The sequence below is a fragment of the Lissotriton helveticus genome, chromosome 4_1, assembly GCF_964261635.1.
Source record: "Lissotriton helveticus chromosome 4_1, aLisHel1.1, whole genome shotgun sequence".
In the NCBI taxonomy this organism is placed as follows: Eukaryota; Metazoa; Chordata; class Amphibia; order Caudata; family Salamandridae; genus Lissotriton; species Lissotriton helveticus.
The window spans coordinates 1,712,031,498-1,712,055,415 of NC_136063.1; the positions used below are offsets into that span (position 1 = coordinate 1,712,031,498).

The 23,918-nt window shown below is 44.0% G+C and overlaps 1 protein-coding gene across 1 annotated transcript in view; it reads left to right on the top strand.

Annotated features, from left to right (window-relative positions):
- The window catches only part of LOC144828211 (gamma-aminobutyric acid receptor subunit beta-4-like), a 632,874-nt gene that overhangs the window by 548,316 nt on the left and 60,640 nt on the right, over positions 1-23,918 (top strand). The window contains exon 5 of the mRNA XM_078686301.1: positions 9,082-9,164. Coding sequence (XP_078542427.1) covers positions 9,082-9,164 — 83 coding nt within the window. The remainder of the gene's footprint in view (positions 1-9,081; positions 9,165-23,918) is intronic.

Sequence of the window (23,918 nt, forward strand, 5' to 3'; positions counted from 1 at the left end):
TCTTCTTCTTTATTCAACACTTTGTTAGTAAGGTTGATGATGGTCAAATTATCCGAATCCACTTTCAATTCTTCTTCTTGTAAAAGGGTTTCTTGCTGCGTGTGACAGGTGGGGATCCTAGTGGGTTTCTTCCCACCACCCCCCCCGCCGCGTTTTCCTCTTGCCCCTTGGTTGTCCGGAGGCTTTCCCCGGCCGCCCTCCAATTGTTGTTTGCGCATCACTTTGTACTCTACATGAAAAGGAGAGACGTCAGTAGTGCCATCTTCGCTTGCCACTTCTTCAGCGGTGGCATCTGATTCCGATTCTAAACTACCTGCCCTTAATGGTTTTTACCCATGTGGCCGCTGCAAGGCTTGCAAATTTAGCAAGCGTACTCTTACCTATAAAATACCTGGTTTGGCGAATCCTAAACGGATTATGAAATTTCTAACATGCTCGACGCCTTATGCAATTTATTGTCTTACTTGTCCGTGCGGCCTAAACTACATAGGCAGCACGACTAATGCTGTAAAGCTGCGCATTCTGGAGCATATGCGGGCGATCGCCAAGAAGGATGAATCTTACCCAGTAGCAAGGCATTTCGAAAGGAAGCATAGTAGCAACAGGGACCTGTTGTCCTATGTTTGCCTTGACAGTGTGCCTGCTAACATCAGAGGGGGTGACAGACTATTAAAACTCAGACGTCTGGAATCCAGGTATATTATAGATATGCAGAGCAAAAATCCCAAAGGTCTTAACATGCATGAAGAGCTAGCAGTACATTTAGGCTGATGTATAGGGACCTGATATTTTCGAGATTCATCTGATGTACCTGTAATTTCTTAACTGCCTTTTGATACATCCATTTTTCATGATATTTGAGTAATGTACAGATGAATATTCTTGTGATAATGTTTTTAGATTTGTGATCTGATTCGGCCCATACAGGGCAAGATATAACAGTTTTTGATACAAAGACTCTGCCTAAAAACCATCCCATCATGGGAGTAATTGCAGCATGTGAAGTGAGGACTAACTTAGCCCATCCAGGGTTTTATGGATTTTGGGATTATTATTTTTCCATGCACATATATATATAGTGTTTATAATTGGGCCAACCTTTAGGGAAACGTTAACCTGCATTGTTGCTATATGAGCTACTACATGTTAAGATGGCGGCCGTTTGTAAATATGTACTATAGTCCTTCCTTGCTTTTTGATAACATGGTGACGTTGTTATAGGCAGACAGGCGCCGCGGCTCCTTGCACAATTTGAAGAAGCCCTATGGCGAAACGCGTCGTTGCTGTAATGTTCCCGAAATAAAATCTTTGGTGGAACTACCCCTGCGAGTGCTACTTTCTTTATGGGTTAAAACCCTTGGATGTTTTGGAGCTTGGATATATATATATATATATATATTTAAACAAATTACATTTCGCCTGATGCTGCATCCACTCTGTCTACCTCCTTCCCGATCCTCGACTGGCGCACACTGCATAGGCTCCCAGATGCCAATCCCACTGCTGCTCTCATGCTGGTAATTCTATTCTATGCTAAGAGTGCATGTCGGTTTGGCTGTCCTAAAACGACCGGCTAAACCATCATGCGCACTTAGTCATTCCCACAGCAATGAAAAAGAAAATGATAATAAAACTATTCATTATTATTTTCTTTTTCACTGTTGCCTCTGCTGGGTAGCAACAGCCTGGTGACGCTCCTCCGCCGCCCTTAAGTTTTGACTGTTCATCCCCTCTTCACATTGAAAGTAAAAGCATACCCGCGAGTTTGACAGCGCAGAATTCTCTGACTCCTGGTGCAACTGACAAATATTTTCCAGGTACCAGTGAGCCTGGTGGAGTTGGCATGGCACACACCTTAAACTGTGAAACCAACAACTTTTGCTTTAAATTCTTGTCGTAAGTATAGTCTTCATGGATAATATCATCAATCAATCAATCAATCAAGTCATTTATAGAGCGCACTACTCACCCGTAGGGTCTCAAGGCGCTGGTGTGGGGGGGGGTGCCGTTACTGCTCCAACAGCCAGGTCTTGAGCTTCTTCCTGAAGGAGAGGTGATCTTGGGTCAGGCGCAGGTCGGTCGGGAGTGAGTTCCAGGTCTTGGCGGCCAGGTAGGAGAAGGATCTTCCTCCTGTTGTCGCTCTTCGGATGCGGGGGACGGCGGCGAGGGCGTGGCTGGTTGATCTGAGGGGGCGCGTGGGAGTGTAGAAGTTGATCCGGTTGTTGAGGTAGCTCGGGCCTCGGTCGTGTAGGGCTTTATGCGCGTGGGTGAGGAGACGGAAGGTGATTCTCTTGTTGACCGGGAGCCAGTGCAGATCTCTCAGGTGTCCGGAGATGTGGCTGCGTCGGGGGATGTCGAGGATGAGCCTGGCCGAGGCGTTCTGGATCCGCTGGAGTCTCTTCTGGAGCTTGGCGGTGGTTCCGGCGTAGAGGGCGTTGCCGTAGTCCAGTCGGCTGGTGACGAGGGCCTGGGTGACCGTCTTCCTCGTCTCGGTGGGGATCCACCGGAAGATCTTACGTAGCATGCGTAGGATGTTGAAGCAAGACGAGGAGACGGCGTTTACTTGTCTGGTCATGGAGAGGGAGGAGTCCAGGATGAAGCCCAGGTTGCGTGCGTGGTCCGTCGGTTTGGGTGCGGTGCCCAGGGCGGGGGGCCACCAAGAGTCGTCCCAGGCGGAGGGCGAGGAGCCCAGGATGAGGACCTCCGTCTTGTCCGAGTTCAGTTTCAGGCGGCTGGTCGTCATCCATTCGGCTACATCTCTCATCCCTTCGTGCAGGTTGGCTCTGGCGGTGGTGGGGTCGTTGGTCAGGGAGAGGATCAGCTGGGTGTCGTCGGCGTAGGAGATTATGTTGAGGTTGTGTTGGCGTGCGATGGCCGCGAGGGGGCTCATGTAGACGTTGAAGAGGGTGGGGCTCAGTGAGGATCCCTGGGGGACGCCGCAGATTACTTTGGTGGCTTCTGACTTGTACGGTGGTAGGCGGACTCTCTGTGTTCTTCCGTCGAGGAAGGAGGTGATCCATTCTAGTGCCTTGTCCTGGATTCCGATGTTGCCGAGGCACTGTACTAGGGTGCGGTGGCAGACAGTGTCGAAAGCCGCGGAGAGGTCCAGGAGGATGAGGGCCGCTGTTTCTCCGTTGTCCATCAGAGTTCGTATGTCATCGGTGGCAGCGATGAGGGCGGTCTCGGTGCTGTGGTTGGCTCGGAAGCCAGACTGTGAGGGGTCGAGGGATCCATTCGTCTCGAGGAAGGCGGCCAGCTGTTTGTTGACGGTCTTCTCGATGACTTTGGCCGGGAACGGGAGGAGCGAGATGGGACGGTAGTTCTTGAGGTCGGTGGGGTCTGCTGTGGGTTTCTTGAGAAGGGTGCTGAGTTCGGCGTGCTTCCAGCTCTCAGGGAAGGTGGCGGTGTCGAAGGAGGTGTTGATGATGTCCCGCAGGTGGGATGCGATGACAGCGTCGGCCTTGTTGAAGATGTGGTGAGGGCAGGGGTCAGTCGGAGATCCGGAGTGGATGGAGTTCATTGTGCGGATGGTGTCTTCGGTGCTGATCGGAGTCCAGGTGCGGAGGGTGGTGGTGGGTGGCGTAGTTGCGGTTGTGGCTTGCGTTGGTTGGTTGCTGAAGCTGTTGTGTATGTCCGCGATCTTGTTGTGGAAGTAGGACGCGAGGGAGTTGCAGAGGTCTTGCGAAGGGGTGATGTCATTGTTTCCGGCGTTGGGGTTGGAGAGCTCTTTCACGATGTTGAAGAGTTCCTTGCAGTTGTGTGCGTTGTTGTCCAGCCGGTCCTTGTATGTGTTTTTCTTGGTGGCGCGGATCAGTTGGTGGTGTTTCCGGGTGGCGCGCTTGAGGGTGGTCATGTTGTCCGTAGTTGGTTCCCTTCTCCAGACTTTCTCGAGGGCTCAACAGTTCTTCTTGGAGCTCTTGAGTTCGTCGGTGAACCATGGTGTTTTTCTGCTGCAGGGTCCGCTGGGTGGGGTTCTCAGAGGGGCGAGTTCGTCTGCGCAGTTGTTGATCCACTTCGTGAGGTTGTCGGCGGCCTGGCTGGGGTTCGCTGAGCTGGCGGACGGGTGCTGGCTCAGGGAAGCGGTGAGCTGGTCGACTGTGATCTTGTTCCAGCTTCTTCGGGCAACCTGTTGCTGGTGGTGGTGGATCGTCGTTCTTTTTGAAGGTCACTTTACAACTGCAAAAAAACACAACAAATATATAAACAGTGCCACTCTGCGCACAAGTTTTTCAGTAAGAGGTTGGTCTCTCTCACAGATATTTAGAAATCTCTGGGCCTCTTTACACTTTTGGGAGCCCAGCTTTGTGATACAGTGACCATGCTCCAATGAGTGAAAAGCTAACTCCAGCAAACACAGCCATAAGGTAGTGAACAGTGGGGGAAATAAGGGGCATATTATCAAGAAACAGCGTTAACATTATCGCCGCTTTAGCGGCAGGAAACGGCTGCTAAAGCGTCGATAATGGGCTTGATAATATGCCCTTGTGAATTCCCATAGAAGTCCATGTTCTGGTGTGAACATGGACTTCTATTGGAATTCTCAAAGGCATATTATCAAGCCTATTGTCGCCTCTTTAGCGGCAGTTTCCTGCCGCTAAAGCGGCGATACTTTTAACGCCGTTCTTGGTAATATGCCCCTAAGCCTTTATAGATGTGCAGGTGGGTAGATCAGTACATGGATGATGAATTGATGGATGATAGAAGGAAGGACGAATGGAATGAAGGACAGATGGAAGAGCAATTATATGAATGTATTAATAGATGGATGGGAGACGGATGGATAGGCAGGTGGATGATTGGAGGTAAATGAAAAAATAAAAGGCTGCAACTCAAGGGGCCTATCAACCATGTATTCATTTGATTCAGTAAAAGAAAACGTACAGATCATATTATGTAAAGCAGTGAACGGCGTTATAACGGCAATGCTTGCCAAATATAAAGCGAACTTTTATGAAAATATTTTCAAATGCTCTTGTAAAGGAAAATCATTTCTGTGGTATTTCCCAAGTTTACTACATAAATTGGCAGAGGTTTTGTGTTCAACCAGAGACAGCGTGCTCCATTTTTTCTGGTTCATTTGGGCCTTGCTTTGCTAATTGTTGATCTAAAGTTTTCGGTGGCAATGGTTTTTGTTCTATGTTTACAGGACACCGTCCGAGGCAGTGATTTCCATTTGTGGAGAGCAAAGGCTGTGTACTGCACTGTTGTCTACACGTATTAAGGTGCACAAGCCAATCCCATGAAAGGTTCCCTGACTTCTACTGTTGGAAGGGATTACATTCATTGATGTTCCTTCAGAGTTTTAAGCCTCATTTCCATGCGGCGGAAGCTCCTGCATTCAGACGAGAAGCTGGAAAATAGGCAGTCAGTGCAGCCTGACATATTTGTCGACGTGTCGCTCTGCGAGCGAGGATGCCCAGATTGTGAACTAATATGCATGCATTTTAGCAGCGGATTTCCCCGTGTTTCCCATTTTCTGCATGTCTGTCGTAGCTGATAAATGTCCTTTTTAAAGGTGGGCACGCTGGTGATTAGGCGCGGGTGCACGGCTGCCTCTGAGCCCAGTATGGATGTATAAAGCATCTCTTTGTCTCGGGCGCAGAGTCTATTTATAGCGAGCCAGGCAGTGGCAAAGGCGCTCCTCCAGGCTTCATCTTCTACAAACAGTTTTCACAGACAGCAGAGAGATAAATTTAGCACTCAAGGTTTCTTAAAGAGACAGGGCCCGGCTGATGCAGTTTCTCCCTCTCTGCCTACCCGGTTTTCGCCATTAGTTTCTTCCTAAGGTATTGTGCGCTTTTCCTCCTATGCTGCATCTAGCCATAAATGCCTACGTCCTCTGAGTTGTTTATCTTCACGTGTCTTTGCCTTACTATTCTGGTGTTCATTATTGCACAGCTATCCATCCACGGATGTTAAGAACTGTGAAGAAGCACCAGGCATACTCCCTTCACAACAAAGGGAGGTGGCGCAAAATGGCACCAAGGGTCGACATACACACCGAAGTACCAAACGGGGACCCAGAGTTCCTGTCCCTGCAATGGCCGTGCTCTGATTCAGGTCTGATGTCACTCCTTACCGTAGCTGAATGTGAAAAGTGCCAAAACTCACGACAGACGAAGACTCGAACAGGTCATAATGAATCCCCAACACTAGAACCATGGTGATATTTACACCTGCTCATCCACATCTAGGGGGGGCAGATTTACAAGCACCTTGGGCTGCCAGTGCGTCACTTTTTGTAATGCACTGGCAGCGCATTTTTATGCCCCATATTTACAAGTCCTTGTAAACAGTGCTTGAAATTGAAAAATAGAAGCACAGGTAATACAGCCCCTTTGCACTCAGCACTTTGCATGAAAGGGGCATTCCATGGGTGTTGCTATGGGTGTTCCCATGCAACACCCATGGAACCAGACACATTTCCAGATTTACAAGAAATCGTAAATCTGGAGATGTGCCTGAGTCTACACCTCCCCAGGGGAGGCATTGGGAGGTGCAACGAAGAGAAATGTATTCTGCAGTACACATAGAACAAGGAAATGAGCTCTAATGATTGTTTATGTACAGCAAGGTGACCCTTTGTGTACATAAACAATCCTTTAAATCAATGACGTTTTACAAGTTTTATGTGTGCTAATGCAGCACACATAGAAGTTCTAAAACGCCATTTCCGATTGTTTATGTGCAAGAAGGTAATCCTTCCTGCACATAAACAATCACTCCCGTAACGCAGGCATCCTTGTACCATGGTGCAAGGGTGCCTGCATCGGCGCATGGCAGCAGTTTGTGCACCAGAGAAGGGGGAAGCACAGAGATGCGACATATTGTGGTAAATACTTTGCATCCCTGTGCCTCATAACTAATGCAGCGCAGCAAAATTACTTGCTGCACCGCCCTGCATTAGTTTATTGTAAATGTGCCCCATGGGATTTAATCAAAACCAGAGAATAAGAACCGTGAGATCCAATGCTATTAAAAAAAAAGGCTGTGACTGTGAGATAAGTTGTCTTTTTCACCTTAAAGTTACTTTAAGATTGCCTAAATTCTTCTTCCCTGTGGCAATAACATTCAATGTAACCACTACATTGTAGTAATAAATGCAGATTTAAATTGTTACTGCATTGAAAGTTTCTTAGTATGTTTGTAACACATTTATTTTATCTGATACCAAAGCCCCCAGTGCTAGGCCAAAGGCAATGCACACCAGGGATTTGGTGCATGTGGCAGGTTGGGTGCAGGATAGGCCTCCCAGCCAAACCCCCTGATGTGCAAGGCCAATGGTTGTCCACATTTGAGGTTGAACACCATGGCAGGTTGGGCTCAGGGAATGCCTGGTGGCCAACCACCACTGCGCACAACCATGCATAGCATGGGATGACTGCGGGGGAGTTGGCACACGGCCAGGCCGACAGCATTGGCAAAGAAAATAGGTCTTGCCTTTATTATGAAATGTTGGGTCTGCCAAAGCGTTTTTGCACTGATATGCATTATTGCCAAAAGAAATGTTGTTCACCAATACTATGAGTTAACTTGTGCCCTGAAGTACCTCCATGTCCTGTCTTGCCATGCTCTGCTAATTGCCACACATGTTTCATCACTCATGACTTGTTCTATAATACAATCGATGATATCAATGTCTATCTGAAATTACTTAATGGAAAGTCTCAATGTGCATGGTGGACCACTCAGCAAATATAATTGGAGACATAGTTAGTCTTTGCATTAAAAGTGACTCATGTTGCCATTTAAATAATAGCCTGATCAGTAGAGGTGACTGTAGAGATTATTGTTTTACAAACCTGTATGATCTGAAAAGTGTACATGAGAAGTGGTTAAGAATATGTTTGAGAGAAAAATAAAATGAGAACGGGCAGCTGTTGAAGAATTCAGTGAGAAAAAAACAACTAGGAAACAGCATACCCAGTTACTGTTTATCTTTATTTTATTTAATATATTTTTGTAGTATTGATATACTATTGACCTGACTCAAATTTTTGCCGATGCCCCCTTCAGCCAGGAGCACGGCAGCAGTCAGCTGCAGCGACAGCAAAGAATATGCTTATACATAATGTATATTTAATTTATAATAATATAATTATTATATATACACATATTCGTTGTTGTCGCTGCAGCTGACCGCTGCCGTGCTCCTGACTGAAGGGGGCATCGGCAAAAATTGGAGTCAGGTCAATAGTATAGCAATATAAAATAAATATATACTTACAAACACATATCGCTGATGTCTCTCTATTTATACACATGTGTCTATATATTTATTTTATTAATGTTACTGTATTTAAGCTGTTTGTATAGAGACTAAGCAGATAGAGGTAGATTCATGTAGAGTAGAGAGCAGGTAACAGTTATACTCTTGTAAAGGTTGCGAGCTTCTTTAAGCTCCCCCCACAAGTGCATTTCGTTTTTTTAAACATGGTGAAAGGGCAGAGGCGCATGATGCCAACATATTTACAGGGTACGGGGCATATGGATTTCATACCTGTTTCTCCATTGGAAAAAATATAATGTGCAAGAAATAAATGTGCAAGAACTCGGGCCTGGGCGATCAGCCGGATATATAATTAGCATGCACTAAAAAACGGAGATTTCCAACCTGACATTCAGGTAGTCCTTTGTTTTGTTGTTGTTGTTTTTTTTAAGTGAAATGTTGTGTCTTGCTTGAGAAGACCTACTCTTTCTTTCTTTTATCCCAACGCGCACGGCCAAAGGAATCCAACACATTACACATCAGACACATACAAGCACACAATACATGAAACGCCCCCCCCTTCTCCTCCCCCTTCCTCTCGCTTTCCTTCTGATCCAGCTTCCTTTTGGCCTCGCTCTCATGTCCTTCCCCTCCACCCTCCTCCTTCTATGAATATAAAAAACAGGCTTTTGCTGAAGTGAGTCACGAAAGATTTAAGCCGTGCGGCAGCGAGAGAGCTCCCTTCCTCCTTTCCCCTCCCTTTTAGCTTCTCCTTCACCCCCACCCAACCACTTCTCTCAGGTTGCTATGGAAACAGTGGCCCCTCTTGCTGCCTGACTTTGATTTCTTCCTTTTATTTTTTCATCTTTCAGAATCACGACAACAGCAGCTTGTATGATGGACCTGCGAAGATACCCTCTGGACCAGCAGAACTGCACGCTGGAAATTGAGAGTTGTGGGTATTCATTGTGTATTCAGCTCGCGCCCATCCCTTTATCTTTGTGTACCATGTGTGTACTAGGGGAGCGATGACGTGGGGAGCGACGTAGACGTCCCAGCCGTTTAACATTCATGTATTCTGTTGCATTTCGCGGCACTCCATTTCCTTTTAAGGCGAAGTAGCTTGAGAGAAGAGGGATCTCGGTACAACGCACCAAAAGCTCATTGTGGTGAACACATAGCCTACCAGGTGATGTCACCAAACGGAGCTCTGAGGCTCCTGGTACATTGTGAAACATAACGATTCATGGAGATCGCCAAGTGAGGTATGTGGCAGGCAAGGCCGCTGACTCCATTTCAGGAAAGAAAGATGCCCATTATACAGGGCAGGAGAAGGTAGAAATGTAAACAAACCTTGACGGCGCGGAAGCCATTACATGCAGAGCACATATGGCTGGCAGTTATACTGGGCAGGAGGAGAAAGTAGAAATGCAAGCAAAAATGTAAACAAACGATGACGACAAAGAAGCCATTGCAGGCAGAGTGCAAGTGGCTGTCAGATTTGCAATGCATTCCTCATTAAATGCAGCTAATATCTTCTTGTAAAAGGTCTTGAAAGCCATTGCATTGGATTATAACCTTGTCCACCATTCACCTCTCACATGAAGATTCATTCTAACTAAAGTCAGAAACAATTTTTAATTTTATGCGAGGTCTGAGAACTCCAAAAGATTCCAAGAGCTATAACAATTACAATATCAAATCATTCAGTTAGTCATTGTTGAGCAAGGAATGCCCCCAGAAACACAAGAGTCTTGATATGGGAGAATGAAAGATGCTGTCACTCGAGCATGAAATTGTACCTGAGGGAAGGGGCTGAGGCCCGGGTGTTTTCAGGCAGCTGGACACACCCAACAGTGATGGGAGATGCCAATCATTTTTCAAATGTAGCCCATCTGAGAGCATGTCATTTCCTATACACATGTAGATTGAGGCACCCCTGCATATTGGGACAGAATTAGTTGGATTTGTTACAGGCAATTGCAGTTTACAAGGCCAAATGGAAACAAATCGTTCTCATCTCATCATCTTCATGGGCGTGGCTTCATGTTCTCTAAATCAATCCCCCATAATGTGTGTTTCGTCCCATAGCAGTGACGCACCATAAACTGTCAATCGGGCATAGATGATGAGCACTAGCATCCAGGGCACAAGTCCTAAAAAAAGAAGTGGGGGGGACTAACCTACTTAATGAGTATGCAAGTGGCATCACAGTGCGTGACATCACGGCGCGTGAAATCGCGGCACGTGAGCCGCTTGACGTCACAGTGCGTCACATCACAGGAAGTAGCATCACAAGAAGTGACATTAGATCTTAAGCCCTCACATATATGTTTAGAAGGTGTATCATTATTACATTTGAGCACATTTCGAGTATACTTTCAAACCCTCCTGATGTAGGCAGAAGATTCACACTTTTGTACGCTACACATAAAACAATGTTGCCTTTTGTCAGCGTAAAGCTCCCTCTAGCCATAGTGCTTTAAAATAAATACATAAACAACAAAAGAGAGAGCACAGGGTATAAGTCAATAATGAATGCACCTATCAGTAATATGGTTTATGTAATCAAAAATCCGGGTGCTAAGGACCTGAAGCTCAATACCCCTAAGGTACCAAGGGAAATTCCCGCAATTTACAATAAAGCACAATGATCCAGCACTCCACAATAAAAAGACATCAATGAACAAGTATAGCAGAAATTAGAATCTATTCAGCAGTTCTTTTTTATAAAGGTTCTTTATTCATATTCTTCACACGACCGTAGCCAACGCGTTTCGTCCAATAGGACTTCTTCTGGGCTTATCAATTTCCAAGGTTGTCCTGCCTGTACTATTGGCTGTCTACACTTGATAGATGCTCTTATTAATATTTTTCGGTAAGTTCATCTGGTCTATATCCAAAGTTTGGACACCTCAACGTTTTCCAGAATTGCGTCTCCCTTTATTTCGAAAATGTACATATCGTACGTGCTCCCAGTGGAATGAATATGGCGTTAGCCCATCTCAATTAAATAGAATCTGTTCGTGATCTCCCGTCGCACGTAGTTCTAAAAAAAAACAGTCAACTGAACCGATTCTATTTAATTGAGATGGGCTAACGACATATTCATTCCACTGGGAGCACATATGATTTGTACATTTTCGAAATAAAGGGAGACGCAGTTCTGGAAAACGTTGAGGTGTCCAAACTTCGGATATAGACCAGATGAACTTACCGAAAAATATTAATAAGAGTGTTTATCAAGTGTAGATAGCCAGTAGTACAGGCAGGACAACATTGGGAATTGATAAGCCCTGAAGAAGTCCTATTGGACGAAACGCGTTGGCTATGGTCGTGTGAAGAATATGAATAAAGAACATTTATAAAAAAGACTTGCTGAATGGATTCTAATTTCTGCTATACTTGTTCCTTGATGACTTTTTATTGTGGAGTGCTGGATCATTGTGCTTTACTTTAAAAGAAATAGTGATATTTAAATTATTACATCGCCTCCTCAGGGGTAGTTAGCGCTATATAAATGCTATTTATTTTATTTAGAGCAAATACTGGGAAAGATCAACACATCTGGCGTTCTTATAGTGCATGCAAATCTCCTCAATAGAGCCTGAACAAAGTGATAAGCTGGCTCTCTTAAGTATGTGAGAAGTGCTAACAAAGTGTGAGCCTTTGTTTCCCCTCTGCTGCATTTGCTTCTAGGTGTGAGGCTCTTGACTGCTGCTACCAATTGTGTCAGGTGTGGTCACTGAGGCTGGATCGCTGAGGTACGGCCTTCTGCACACTGCAGGAAGTGGTGCCTTATTGAGTACTTGTGCATGACAGGTAGCAGCCAACTTAATCTGTGCTATGATGGATCGAACGTTCAACCACAGATGCTCTGTTTTGGCTTTCAGAAGCGAGTGGGAGCATTGTGAGGCCTGCCAGAGATCTGAGACCCTCATGTCTTTCACAGAGTGCTCTCCTCTTGGTTCTCAGTCCTAATGATCATTCTGGCACCATCGTCATATATAGTGTGACAAAGATTGCTGGCCTTGTATCACACATATTAAAGGAAACAAGGGTCCTCAGGAGTTACATAGAAGAACAATAAACTTATAGACCACAATCAGTACTAAAAGTCAAGTTTCCAAACCCAGCCGGGTGAGGAAATATTTAATTCAAGATAAACGAATTTGGTTGACCTAAGGACGGTCATATACAAACATTTAGATAGGGCAAAATCCTGTACCTATCCCAAGAGTAGGAAAAACAAAATAGAAAAAGGGTAGGTGAGTAAAGAGAAAGTTTTTCAGGCAATAAGGTTTGGAGCCAACTGTCGCTTGCAAGTTATTAATCAGTTACAGCAAGTTACGACATACAGTATTTACAGAATCATATGCAATTCGCTTTCCTGTAATACTGTTTAAGCGTCAACGTTTCGATCCCCTGGCTCCTAATGAACCGGGATCATCATCAGGACTATATTAATCATTGCCTGCTTTTTGTTACGAACGCCTTCCGGTTCTGTTAGATAGTAGTGGTCAGGCGTTTGGATTTGTGAGTCAGGTGCCCGATTGTTTCGGATACCTTATCTTACTCGGACTGGTTCTCTGAATGAGCCGTAATTTCACGGGCGAGTCCTCCTTAGTGGTTGGGCTCAGAAGTGAGGAGTACGATGCTCCTATGGTAGTGGCGCCGCTTTATTTCGGCGGACACAGCGCTTACGTCGCGGTCTGGCCGGCAAGGAGTAGATGATAGGGACACGATGGTCTCTCTTCTCATCTCTGCAAGCGTGGATCCGCGGATCTATAAAGAGCAGCGGATCCACGCTTGCAGAGATGAGAAGAGAGACCATCGTGTCCCTATCATCTACTCCTTGCCGGACAGACCGCGACGTAAGCGCTGTGTCCGCCGAAATAAAGCGGCGCCACTACCATAGGAGCATCGTACTCCTCACTTCTGAGCCCAACCACTAAGGAGGACTCGCCCGTGAAATCACGGCTCATTCAGAGAACCAGTCCGAGCAAGATAAGGTATCCGAAACAATCGGGGCACCTGACTCACAAATCCAAACGCCTGACCACTACTATCTAACAGAACCAGAAGGCGTTCGTAACAAAAAGCAGGCAATGATTAATATAGTCCTGATGATGATCCCGGTTCATTAGGAGCCAGGGGATCGAAACGTTGACGCTTAAACAGTATTACAGGAAAGCGAATTGCATATGATTCTGTAAATACTGTATGTCGTAACTTGCTGTAACTGATTAATAACTTGCAAGCGACAGTTGGCTCCAAACCTTATTGCCTGAAAAACTTTCTCTTGACTCACCTACCCTTTCTCTATTTTGTTTTTCCTACTCTTGGGATAGGTACAGGATTGTGCCCTATCTAAATGTTTGTATATGACCGTCCTTAGGTCAACCAAATTCGTTTATCTTGAATTAAATATTTCCTCACCCGGCTGGGTTTGGAAACTTGACTTTTAGTACTGATTGTGGTCTATAAGTTTATTGTTCTTCTATGTAACTCCTGAGGACCCTTGTTTCCTTTAATAGCTGAATGACCCATGGTCCAAAGGTACTTACTGGGTTCCCTTGTTTTCACGAAAAAGGCCTTGTATCACACAGCCTAGTGGAACCTGAACAGTAATTGGTCTTATCTTCGGAAATGGTAGCAGGGCTAACGATGCCTCCAGTGGGTCCTTCCTTGACTTAAGTTGACTTATTGCCTGGGAATGCAGAGAAGTGTGTGTGTATGTATATGTATATATGTGTGTGTGCTTGCGATCATATCTGTCGGTATGTGTGTGTGCGTCTGTATGTGTGTGCTTCTTGGACAGTGTGCATTTGTAACAAATAAGGTTCACTTCTAGGATCCACAGTATCTAGCACTACCTCTCCCTGCTAGACATTGGGGGAACATCTCTCACATAATGGAGCTCACTCCTAGTCTCATGGGGCAATTTATAATGATATTGTAACCTACCCCTTATGCAATATAAGGCAATTGTTGGCATCTAAGGCATGAAGTACACACCAGTGGCTTAATGTTAGAAATTGCTGGTTGACTGCTGACATCGTTGGCATGAAGGGACCCACTACTGGCTACTTTTGTCAGATTGTGGGATTTCTGAATTGATGTGGCCCTCCTTTGGCATGATTTGTGTCCTGATATAGAGGTAGTAATTATTGACTGAATGTAGACATTTCTGGAAAGATGGGCCTCATTGCTCTAATGTAGTGACAGTGGGTTAGGCTTGCTTGGCACACCATAAAAGTGCCTGAATGTTTAATAGATTCTGATTCAATGCCAGTGGCGTTTCAAACAAAGTAGGTGAAAATTGTGCATGATTTGAGCACACTAATATTTTCTTGGTTCGAGATCATCCCGGGACCCCATTTGATCCTTTCATAGGAACTCAAGCTAGCAATTCAAAGTGGGTTACACTCCATATACAAAGTTTACAAGCCGCCACTGGTGAGGAATTCCTCCTAGTATCCCCTGCTTCCTTCTTTCCAGTTGTTACAGAAAATACATGAGCACACCTACTTTGAATTGTTGCTTCTCAGGATTTTTCGGAGAGAAGAGATATCATTCCCAGAATGCCACACATTCATCATGGTAAGTTGGAATGCAGAGTACAGCATATCTCTGACATCACTGGTGTCTGCCAGATATGAAATGTGAATAGCAATAGACAATGAATTGTAGTGAAGGGCAGCAAACTAGTCACAGTGAATCAGCGCGTGGGTGAGGAAGAAAATTAGGGCACAGGTGGTATCCCTGGCGGTACGATTTAGAGAACCATGGGAGAGGGGATATAGATGATAAAGGTGGAGCATGACACAAGGGGTAAACATTTCCTCTTGGGGAAATCCATTCTCCTACAACTCCACTCATTTAAAAGTTGTTCCCCCTCGAAAAGCACATTTATTCTTGCTCTTGACAGCAGTATATCTACATTTGTTTCAGTCTCAGATTTTCATGAACATTGAACGATGAAGTGTTGATATTCAGATATGATTATCTCCTACAACTTTTCCTTTAATATCATGCATACAGTTTGAGCCAGCTGTAGCACAGTACTTAAGAATATCAATGAGATCGCGTCCATTTTTTGTTGTTAATCACATCAACTAATTAAGAGCTTTCTATCATTCTGAAACATCAATAGCATCCCAGTAGATCTTCGGCTCTTGATATGATAGGCGATTTATAATGCGTAAGCTACTCCAAGGAGGACAGACGTAGAGTGGTCAGCAGGGAGGGAATTAGACGTGCACAATGAACAAGGTTTTCAGTTTCTTCCTAAACAGCACTGGATTACTTGTGGAACTATGCACCCCGGTTTTTAGTTTGATCCCTCACCCACATCAACCTAGTGAATTCATATTATTTTTTCAGTCACTGTCAGCAAGAGTTCTCTATTTTCATGTGATCATCGAAGTGAGTATTTGCATCTTGCTAAATACCATAGCAGGTTCCCTTGCTACTTGAACTTGAACCAAGATTAAAAAGGTATTTATTCAGCAAGTCTCCGAAGGCATTGAATGTATTTGCTAAATATATGTGACTTGATTACTATAGATTTACGCTTCTTAACTCCAAATCTACGTACCTTGAAGAAATCTTGTTTGGGTACATTCAAGTATAGTTAAGTATGGTAAATCTGCATATAACCATAAATCCACATTAGTTTTGTTGCATTATACATTATATATGTGACTTGATTACTATACATTTACGCTTCTTAACTCCAAATCTACGTATCTTGAAGATATCTTGTTTGGGTACATTCAAGTATAGTTAAGTATGGTAAATCTGCACATAACCATAAATCCACATTAGTTTTGTTGCAGATATTCTGGATGGGACATCAGAAGTCTATTGCCATAGGCTTATTCCTACATTTTGTGATATGTTATGAATATTGTGGGATTCACAAATACAATCCCTGGAGTATTCTTCATAAGCTGTGACAGGGATATGTTTGCAAAAGTATTTATATTAATGACGTTTTTATACTAACTGGAAAATAGACATGAGAAAATCATGTGAAATTGTGCAGTTACACACCTAACATTAATTCTTCACAGAGAAATGGGTTTCTTTCAGAGAAACCCATCCCCTTACATCCTTGCCCCATTAAGACTGGAAGTGATCCCTTATCAATCCTACCCTTGAAAGTCACTGCTACTTATCTTTGACAAAAGTACATTTGTAGGGTTTCCCAACTGTGCTAGATCAATAACAGATGTTCAGCAAGACTCTTCAGGGTCTCACTCACAAACATCCCTAATCAATCCCTTAATTCTGGATTGGTAACAAAATAAAATCTGTCATTCAGGAGTCCTTACGTCACCAAAATTAATTTTAGGATTCTAAAAGTCTATGATTCAGGATTAGTGATGTGCAATATATTTCATTAAAATTCTAGATTGGCAAAAAACCCCCTTTTAGTTAGACAGCACTGCAGATTGCAGTAAAAAATAAATACCGGTTAGACTAGAAAAAATTGTGGGCTTCTTCCTCGAACTCTGGGAAAATTCTTTGTGTTTCATTTGCCCATGCTTCCTTGAAACCACTCAAGGGATGCTTGGGCTGCCAATTATTTGTGTGATTGGGCTTCCAACAGTAAAGCAAGAAGGTCTACCTACAGAGACCAAGTACATTGGCTGATGGGAGCAAATCAGAACTGCTGATAACGTCTGGTGTTTCAGCAGTTCTGATTGGCTGCCATCAATTGCTGATAGTAGGCCATATCACAGTTGGTGTGCCCTGACTTTCCCCAACCACTCCATGATTGAAGGACTGGGAACCTAGGTAATTTTTTACTCAGTGCAGTTTAAGGCACTTGATGATACGGTTATATTTTCGAAGGCTTAATACTAATACCATTTGATCTGCTGAATTCTGATTTAACATATGCATCCCTATAGGAGAGATTTATATAGCAAATTACAAACATCACTTTTCTCTCAAATACCCATTTCATTTACTAATTCATGATCTTTCCTGGCAAGAAAATAAAGATTTACAAAACCCAATAGCCCCCTGTATTGCAGGTGGGCGCATGATCATATACTGATCAGTAATCACTTCAAAATTGTTCACTTTCTTTATGGTAAATATGGCAGTCCCTTGAATTGATGGGCTTTCTTGAAGCTGTATTTTCCTCAAGGCTACTGTCAGGTCATTATCAAATTCTTATTGATATTTTTAGAAACAAAGTCATTACATAAAAACCTCACACTTCATGTTCATGAAAACAGTTCCGTAAAATAATTAATTGACTTATTTTATAATACCTCAAATCAGTTTATTAGCAGTCTTTTTAAAATGGCGCAGTCTTTGTCAAATCAGTCTTTATATATATATAAAGAATAATGAAAACCGTATATAACATAACATGTGTATTTGTAAAGCACACGTTTTAAAATTAATGACGCACTCACTTTAGCTGCTGTGTTGTAAATTCCGGGGTGATTCGTCAAGTGGGAGCTGAGAAAAGGGGGGGGTCGCAATTTTTTTTTCCCCTTATTAATATCCATAGGAAACTTTAGACATGGCTACAGCACGAAGAGCTGAATGGAAGTACACCAAATTTGGCAAAAAAGTAGCTGTTGGTTCAGAAAACCCTCTTTTTTGTTAAATAATGTAAATCCGTTCATTACTTCGTGAGAAATGTAAATATTTCTTAGATATACAACTGTGGTCACGGTGAATTCGCGAACCCTCCTGATCTCGAGCCTACAATCTGATTGGCTGCCAACATGTCAAACCAGGAAGTGATGGCAGTCGTCTTGTGACTTATTAAACCTAGTCACAAGAAAAAAGGTCAAAAAACGTTAAAAATTGAGGAAAGGGGTCAGGGTAGAAATACCCTGAGCCCCTAGGCTTGCTCAGGGGGTCTTACAGAAACGCCCAGGGCTGAAAAAAGCATTTTATAAAGCAAAGATTTAGCAAGATTCGCACTGGCTCTGCGAATCCGGCCCCCCCCCCCCCCCAAAAAGAAGTGTGGCCTCCTGTGCTTTGTTTTCTTTAAGTCCTCGGGTGGGCCAGGTCCGGGGGCAACGAAAAAGAAATATTCAGGGGCCCGTGCAGGGCACCAGAGCCCCGTGTGTGCCCCTGCAGCCCAAGGGAGTGCCACCTCCCCAGGGCTCCTGCCCCCCACGCAGCCCCGGGGACCCCCACCTTCCTAGGGCTAAGTTCAAATAATGTGTGGGAGGGCTCAAGCCCCTCCCGCACAGTCCAGGGGACCACCACCTACCCAGGGCTACTTTCAAAAGCGGAGGGGGACTGCCCAGCCCCCCTCCTGGAGCTATAAATGGCCCTGGGGACCTCCAACCCCCAGGACCGGCTACAGCAGTGTCTCATGGACCCCACCCTGGAACATTGCAGTTTTGCTATGGCATGGCGGGAGCACTTGTCCCGCCAAGCCATAGCAAACTCTGCTTCGCTTCATGGAAACGAGAGCATTGAAATGCTCTCACTTTCATGATGCAGAGGAGAATCGCTTTTGGGCAGAGGGGGGAGCTACATGTTTGCAGTTCTTCTGCCCTAAATCAATGCCGGCTCCCGCAGGAGGCTGTGAGCCGGCAGGGACTGCGGGGGCCTTGAAGCTCCACGCGGTCCCCAATAGAGGGGCCATACCCTGGGGAATGGGTACCCTGGGGCAATATCAGCCTGGGTAGGAGGGCCGCCCAGGCCCCCTACCCATGTTTATTTTTAACAAAAAAAGCATATGGCCTAGCCCTGGGGGATGGCGTCCCCGGGGCTGAAATTGGCCTCAGGATTGGGCATTCCGGTCCCCCTCCAAAAATGATAAAATAAAAGACAGGGCTGGCCCCGGGAAATAGGGTCCCCAAGGCCAAAACGCGCCCAGGTAAGGGGGGGCCACACCACCCTACATTAAAAATAAAGAAAGTAAATGGCCGGGCCCTTGGGGATGATGTTCCCTTGGCCGAAATCGGCCTGTGGAGGGGGGCAGTGTGCCCTCCGTCCCCTTTGAAAACAAAAAACAAAACAAAGGCCCATCCCGTGGGGATAGGGTCCCCGGGGCAGAAATCAGCCTTGTGAGGGTGGTTGCGCAGCCCCCCTCCCAATTTATAATTGTTAAAAAAAAAAAATGGTCAGGCCGTGGGGGATGGGAACACCGGGGCCCAAAAGGGTAAAGGAAAGGGGGGCTACACAGCCCACTTCCTAAAATAAAAAAGGGAAGCCGACAACTCGCCGGAGGCCCCAACCCCTTTTTCCACTACTCTGCAAACATGCCTCCTGGCGTGCTCTTGGTTGGGGGATGAAGTCCCCTTCACTGCTGAGGGTCCTTAGGGGCCAACTAGCCCACCTGTTACCTCCAGTAAGACCCACACAGTGGGATTGCTAAGAGATGTTTGGAGGCCACACCCCTTTTATCCCAACCATTATCAGATATACATTTTTAGAATAGTGATACGCACTAATCTACCTATTAAACTTGAAATGAAGCTAACGATTCCTCTAAATCAAGAACCCCCAACACCCTACCCAACCCATTCATGTTGAAGAAGTATATCAAAAAATCTTGCTTCACTGCTCAATTATGCAGTTTGCAATGTAAGGATTTTTTTTCAGATTGTCCTAAATTTAAGGATGACTCAGATATCCATTTACCATTGGTGTTATTTTATTGAATAAAGCCACTAAGCTATTGATAAAGGTTAATTTCTTGTTATATTAAAATATGGAATCTTTAAAACATTCCTTAGCACAACCTATCAAATTTAATTAATTATGAAATGAGACTGTATGCTGAATGCTGCTCACCTGGCCATTTTCATTCTGCCACTAAACATTCTCAGAAACAAATCTCTCAAAAATATCAGCATTTACAGCCTTTCTCATTTGCCACAGCCTAAATGAAATTTGGAACTTGAATATTCCAAGGCTCATCTGTTTCTATTTCCATATTCCTTAAATACCAATCTGTGTCCAAAATTGCATTCAGTTTCTTTTTACAACCAATGATTCAACTCCCACCTTGGCCCATCAAATATTGCTCTATTTATTCGTTTAAACTTTAGGCACTGAGCAACATTCTTCTGAAGAACCATTTGAGGATTGATACATATTCAAACACACATTTCTTAAGAGAACCCTGGGAGTCATATCCTAACCTACCTTAATTGACATTTCTTAAGCGAACCCTGTCCTGTAAAAAGAAAGGAAGAACTATGTCCTAATTACACAGTGCAAGATGCACCCATTAGTTGAACAGTGCAGTGTTTAACTTCTGAAGTAGCAATACATTATCCAGATCAAATTACCAACTGGATCAGGTTTCCTGAATAGAGATAACATTTAAGATTGCTGCCTATAGATTCTGTCTCGTCAAAAGTTGTTCACTTCAATGGATTCGGCCTTGAGGCCTCCCTATGTAGCTTCCTTTATGGTCCATAAAGAGGGAACAGCAAGTGTAACAGCCCCCAGCGCTATGTCCCCGAACTTCTTATCAGATCTCGACAAGACCAGTTTCATGTCTCTCTCTCTCTCTGTGCTGTATATGTAGGATCCGGGCATCTCATGTGATCAAGCAAGCTGAGTGATGGAGGAGATTCAAATGCTCACCGAAGTGTTCGACAACGCCAGGGTTGCCACTGGGACACAAAACGTACCAATTTGGGGGTTGTCATATAAGGACATCTGAAGGTGGGACAAGACAAATCACATACATACTGCTTTCATCCATGCTTAATTGGCACTAGTCAATCATCAGACTTTACCCCAGATCAAGAACGAGAAAACAAGACAAGGGAGAAAGAAGAAGGGAGAGAAAGACGGGAAAAGATTGAGGGAGAAAGGAGGTATGAAAACGAACCTGCTCGAGTAAGGTAACAATGCTGTAGGTGTGGTGTGGTGAAAGAAAGAAACATGAGGGAAAACAAGACTAGGCAGCCTCTGGATTCAGCAACCCTGGCATTAAACATTGCTGGTGGTGGGCTTCTAAGAACAATTTTGGACCCCTGCTAGAATGTATTTTATTTTATTAACACATTTTTCCGATATTAAAACAAACTTTGCATGCAACAACTCAAATGCATGCATTTTTCCAAACTTTCCAAAACAATTATACAGCCTGTCTTTAAAAGTTAAAAGCTGCCCCAATTTGTAAACATTGACCATTTTTATTAACCTTCTAAGTCATCAATAGGGGCCTCTTTTATTTTGGTGCCAAGCCTATTTTCGGCCCAGTCTGACCCTTGGTGTGCCTTACTCCTGTAGTAGTCCTGGCTCACAGCTGATTTTTGAGAGTAAGTCATGGGCACGCCTTACTTACTCCTAGAATTTACGAATAAACCAGAAGTGCCTCAAGAGTAAGGTACAGAAAAATTACAGTGAATCTGACCACTGGTGGTTGCCTGTACAGTAGCATATGCCTCTGTGAACACACGCTGCCTGTGATGCATTTTACCACTGTAGTTTTTCAAGCTTGCTTTATTTTGTTGCACCACCTTTTTCTCAGGTGGAATTAGACACTTCTCACCTTATGGCTATGGACAAGGTGAAAGCTTGCAACACATCCAATAGGAACATAACGTATAGGGTTGGGAAAAGAATTCCAATCCTCTGGCAGAGTTTGCAGAGTTGTGCCCACTCCGCACTCTGCGCAGAGCACGGTGTTCTGAAAAAATATGCTAAGCGATGCAGAGTGGAGTTTTTACTCTTGCGCGGCTCGCCAAAATTAAGTTGGCAAGTGAGAGAAATAGCAAGCTAAACCACCTCCTGGAGAGATTTCTGAATGCAGGCGGTCACGGCAGGTTGCTACCACTTGCGTTGAGAAAGCTGTTGCTCACATTGAGGAAGCTGCCACTTGAATAGAGAATCCACTTAAAGAAGCAGCACCCTCTGGCGCACCACGTTATGCCATTCGCACAGATTTTACAGCATGGGAGAAACTCTTTGAGCTACAAATCAGCGCCAACAGTGTGTCATAACATACACTGCCACTCGCGAAAATCTGCATAGCACAGCAGAGATTTTTGGGCATTTCGCAGAGCTCCGCTTAGGGTCACTCTGCAAACTCCACCCAAACCTAATTATTTATACTGTTAGCTACAGATGCACAGCATTGCAGTGCTGTTTTTAATTATGTCCAGAACAGATGCAGTGTCATTGCTAGTCCTAGTGTAATTGCTTTTTCAGTACATTGGATTTAAAGGTAAGATTACACCGAGTAACTACAACACCACATATGTTAAGTGACAGATTCTCCTGTAAGTTATTCTGAGAGACTGTACTCCCAAGCAAGATTGCATGGCCCCGCCATGACTATCCCACTTACCTTGAGTAAGACATGGGCCCTCACCTCGCCAATTATCCAAGCTGGAATGGTTAACTTATAAAAGAATGACTGGAAAGCTCATGCAGGCAAGGGCCAGGATTTTCGCTGTCAAATTAATAGAGCAGGGAACATTTCCAGCGCTCTATTAATATGTTTAGGATTGCAAATTGAAAAATCGTCTTGCTGCCCTGAGAATGTTTTAGTTATTTCCATCTGAATGTATTCACTGCCTGTCGATATTTAGTTATGGATGGTATTACATTATAAATTCCATTAGATTTTTTTTTATGTTTGAAAAGCTTTATTGAATAAGATTATAAACAGGCAAAGACATTACCAAAAACAATAAATATGTGTAAACATAGCAGAGAACATTAACAGTGCTAATATCAATGAATAAAAGCGAAAAGCATTTTGTGGGGATTTTAAAGGTAAGGGAAAGGGAGAGAGTAGGAGAGAAAATAGGAAAGGGAGGAAGGGGAAGGAGGAAAGACCATAGTATTACAAAATATTAATACTAAGGAGAATTATGGCAGATAATCAAATGGTACAAATAATCAATATACAATGTACAGTATAAAGAGTGATATAACATAAGAAACCTGTAAAGGATGACAAAATAACAAGAAGGAGAGATTAAAAGTCCTTCAAGGAGGTTTGAAATTTTCTGAAGTGATATGAGTAGGTTGCTTCAGAGCCAATCGATCCAGGTATGTAGTGAGAGGTAACCAGTAAAGATCAGTGTTACGTAATGGTTTGCAGGAAGAAGCAAAGGCAACATCAAGTCTGTGAAAATGACATACAGTGTTCCACCAACCTTGTATGGAAATGTTTGTAAGGGATTTCCAATTGGAAGAGATGTGTTGGAATGCAAGAGCAAGTATGAGATCAAAAAGACCATGTGAGTGTGCAGGAGGTTCTAAGGAATCTGAAAGACGACCCAGAAATAGAAGAGTAATTGAGTATGGAACAGAAAGTGTAAAAATACGAGAAAGGTATAACCAAACTTTGTCCCAAAAAGCAGAAACAGCAGGACAGAAAACGAAGAGATGTAAAAGATCAGCATTTAAAGTACCACAAGTCCAGCATTTAGAATCAGAAGAGGGTATGAAACGAGACAAAGACAGAGGAGAAAGATAAAGTCTATGATATAGATAAAATAAAGATTGAGTAAGAGAAGCAGAACGAGAAATGTTTAAAGATCTGGACCAGAGTTTATCCCAAAGAGCAACAGACCAAGTACAAATAAACTCCGCTTCCCAACCAAGCTCCAGTTTAGTTTTGGCAGGGTCTGGGTTAGGAGAGGAGAAAATTGTATAAATTAGAGATGCTTTAGGGAGAGTAGAGAGGATTTTAGGATGAGGAGATTGAGGCACTAACAATGTCGAAGAAGGAAGAGAATAATAA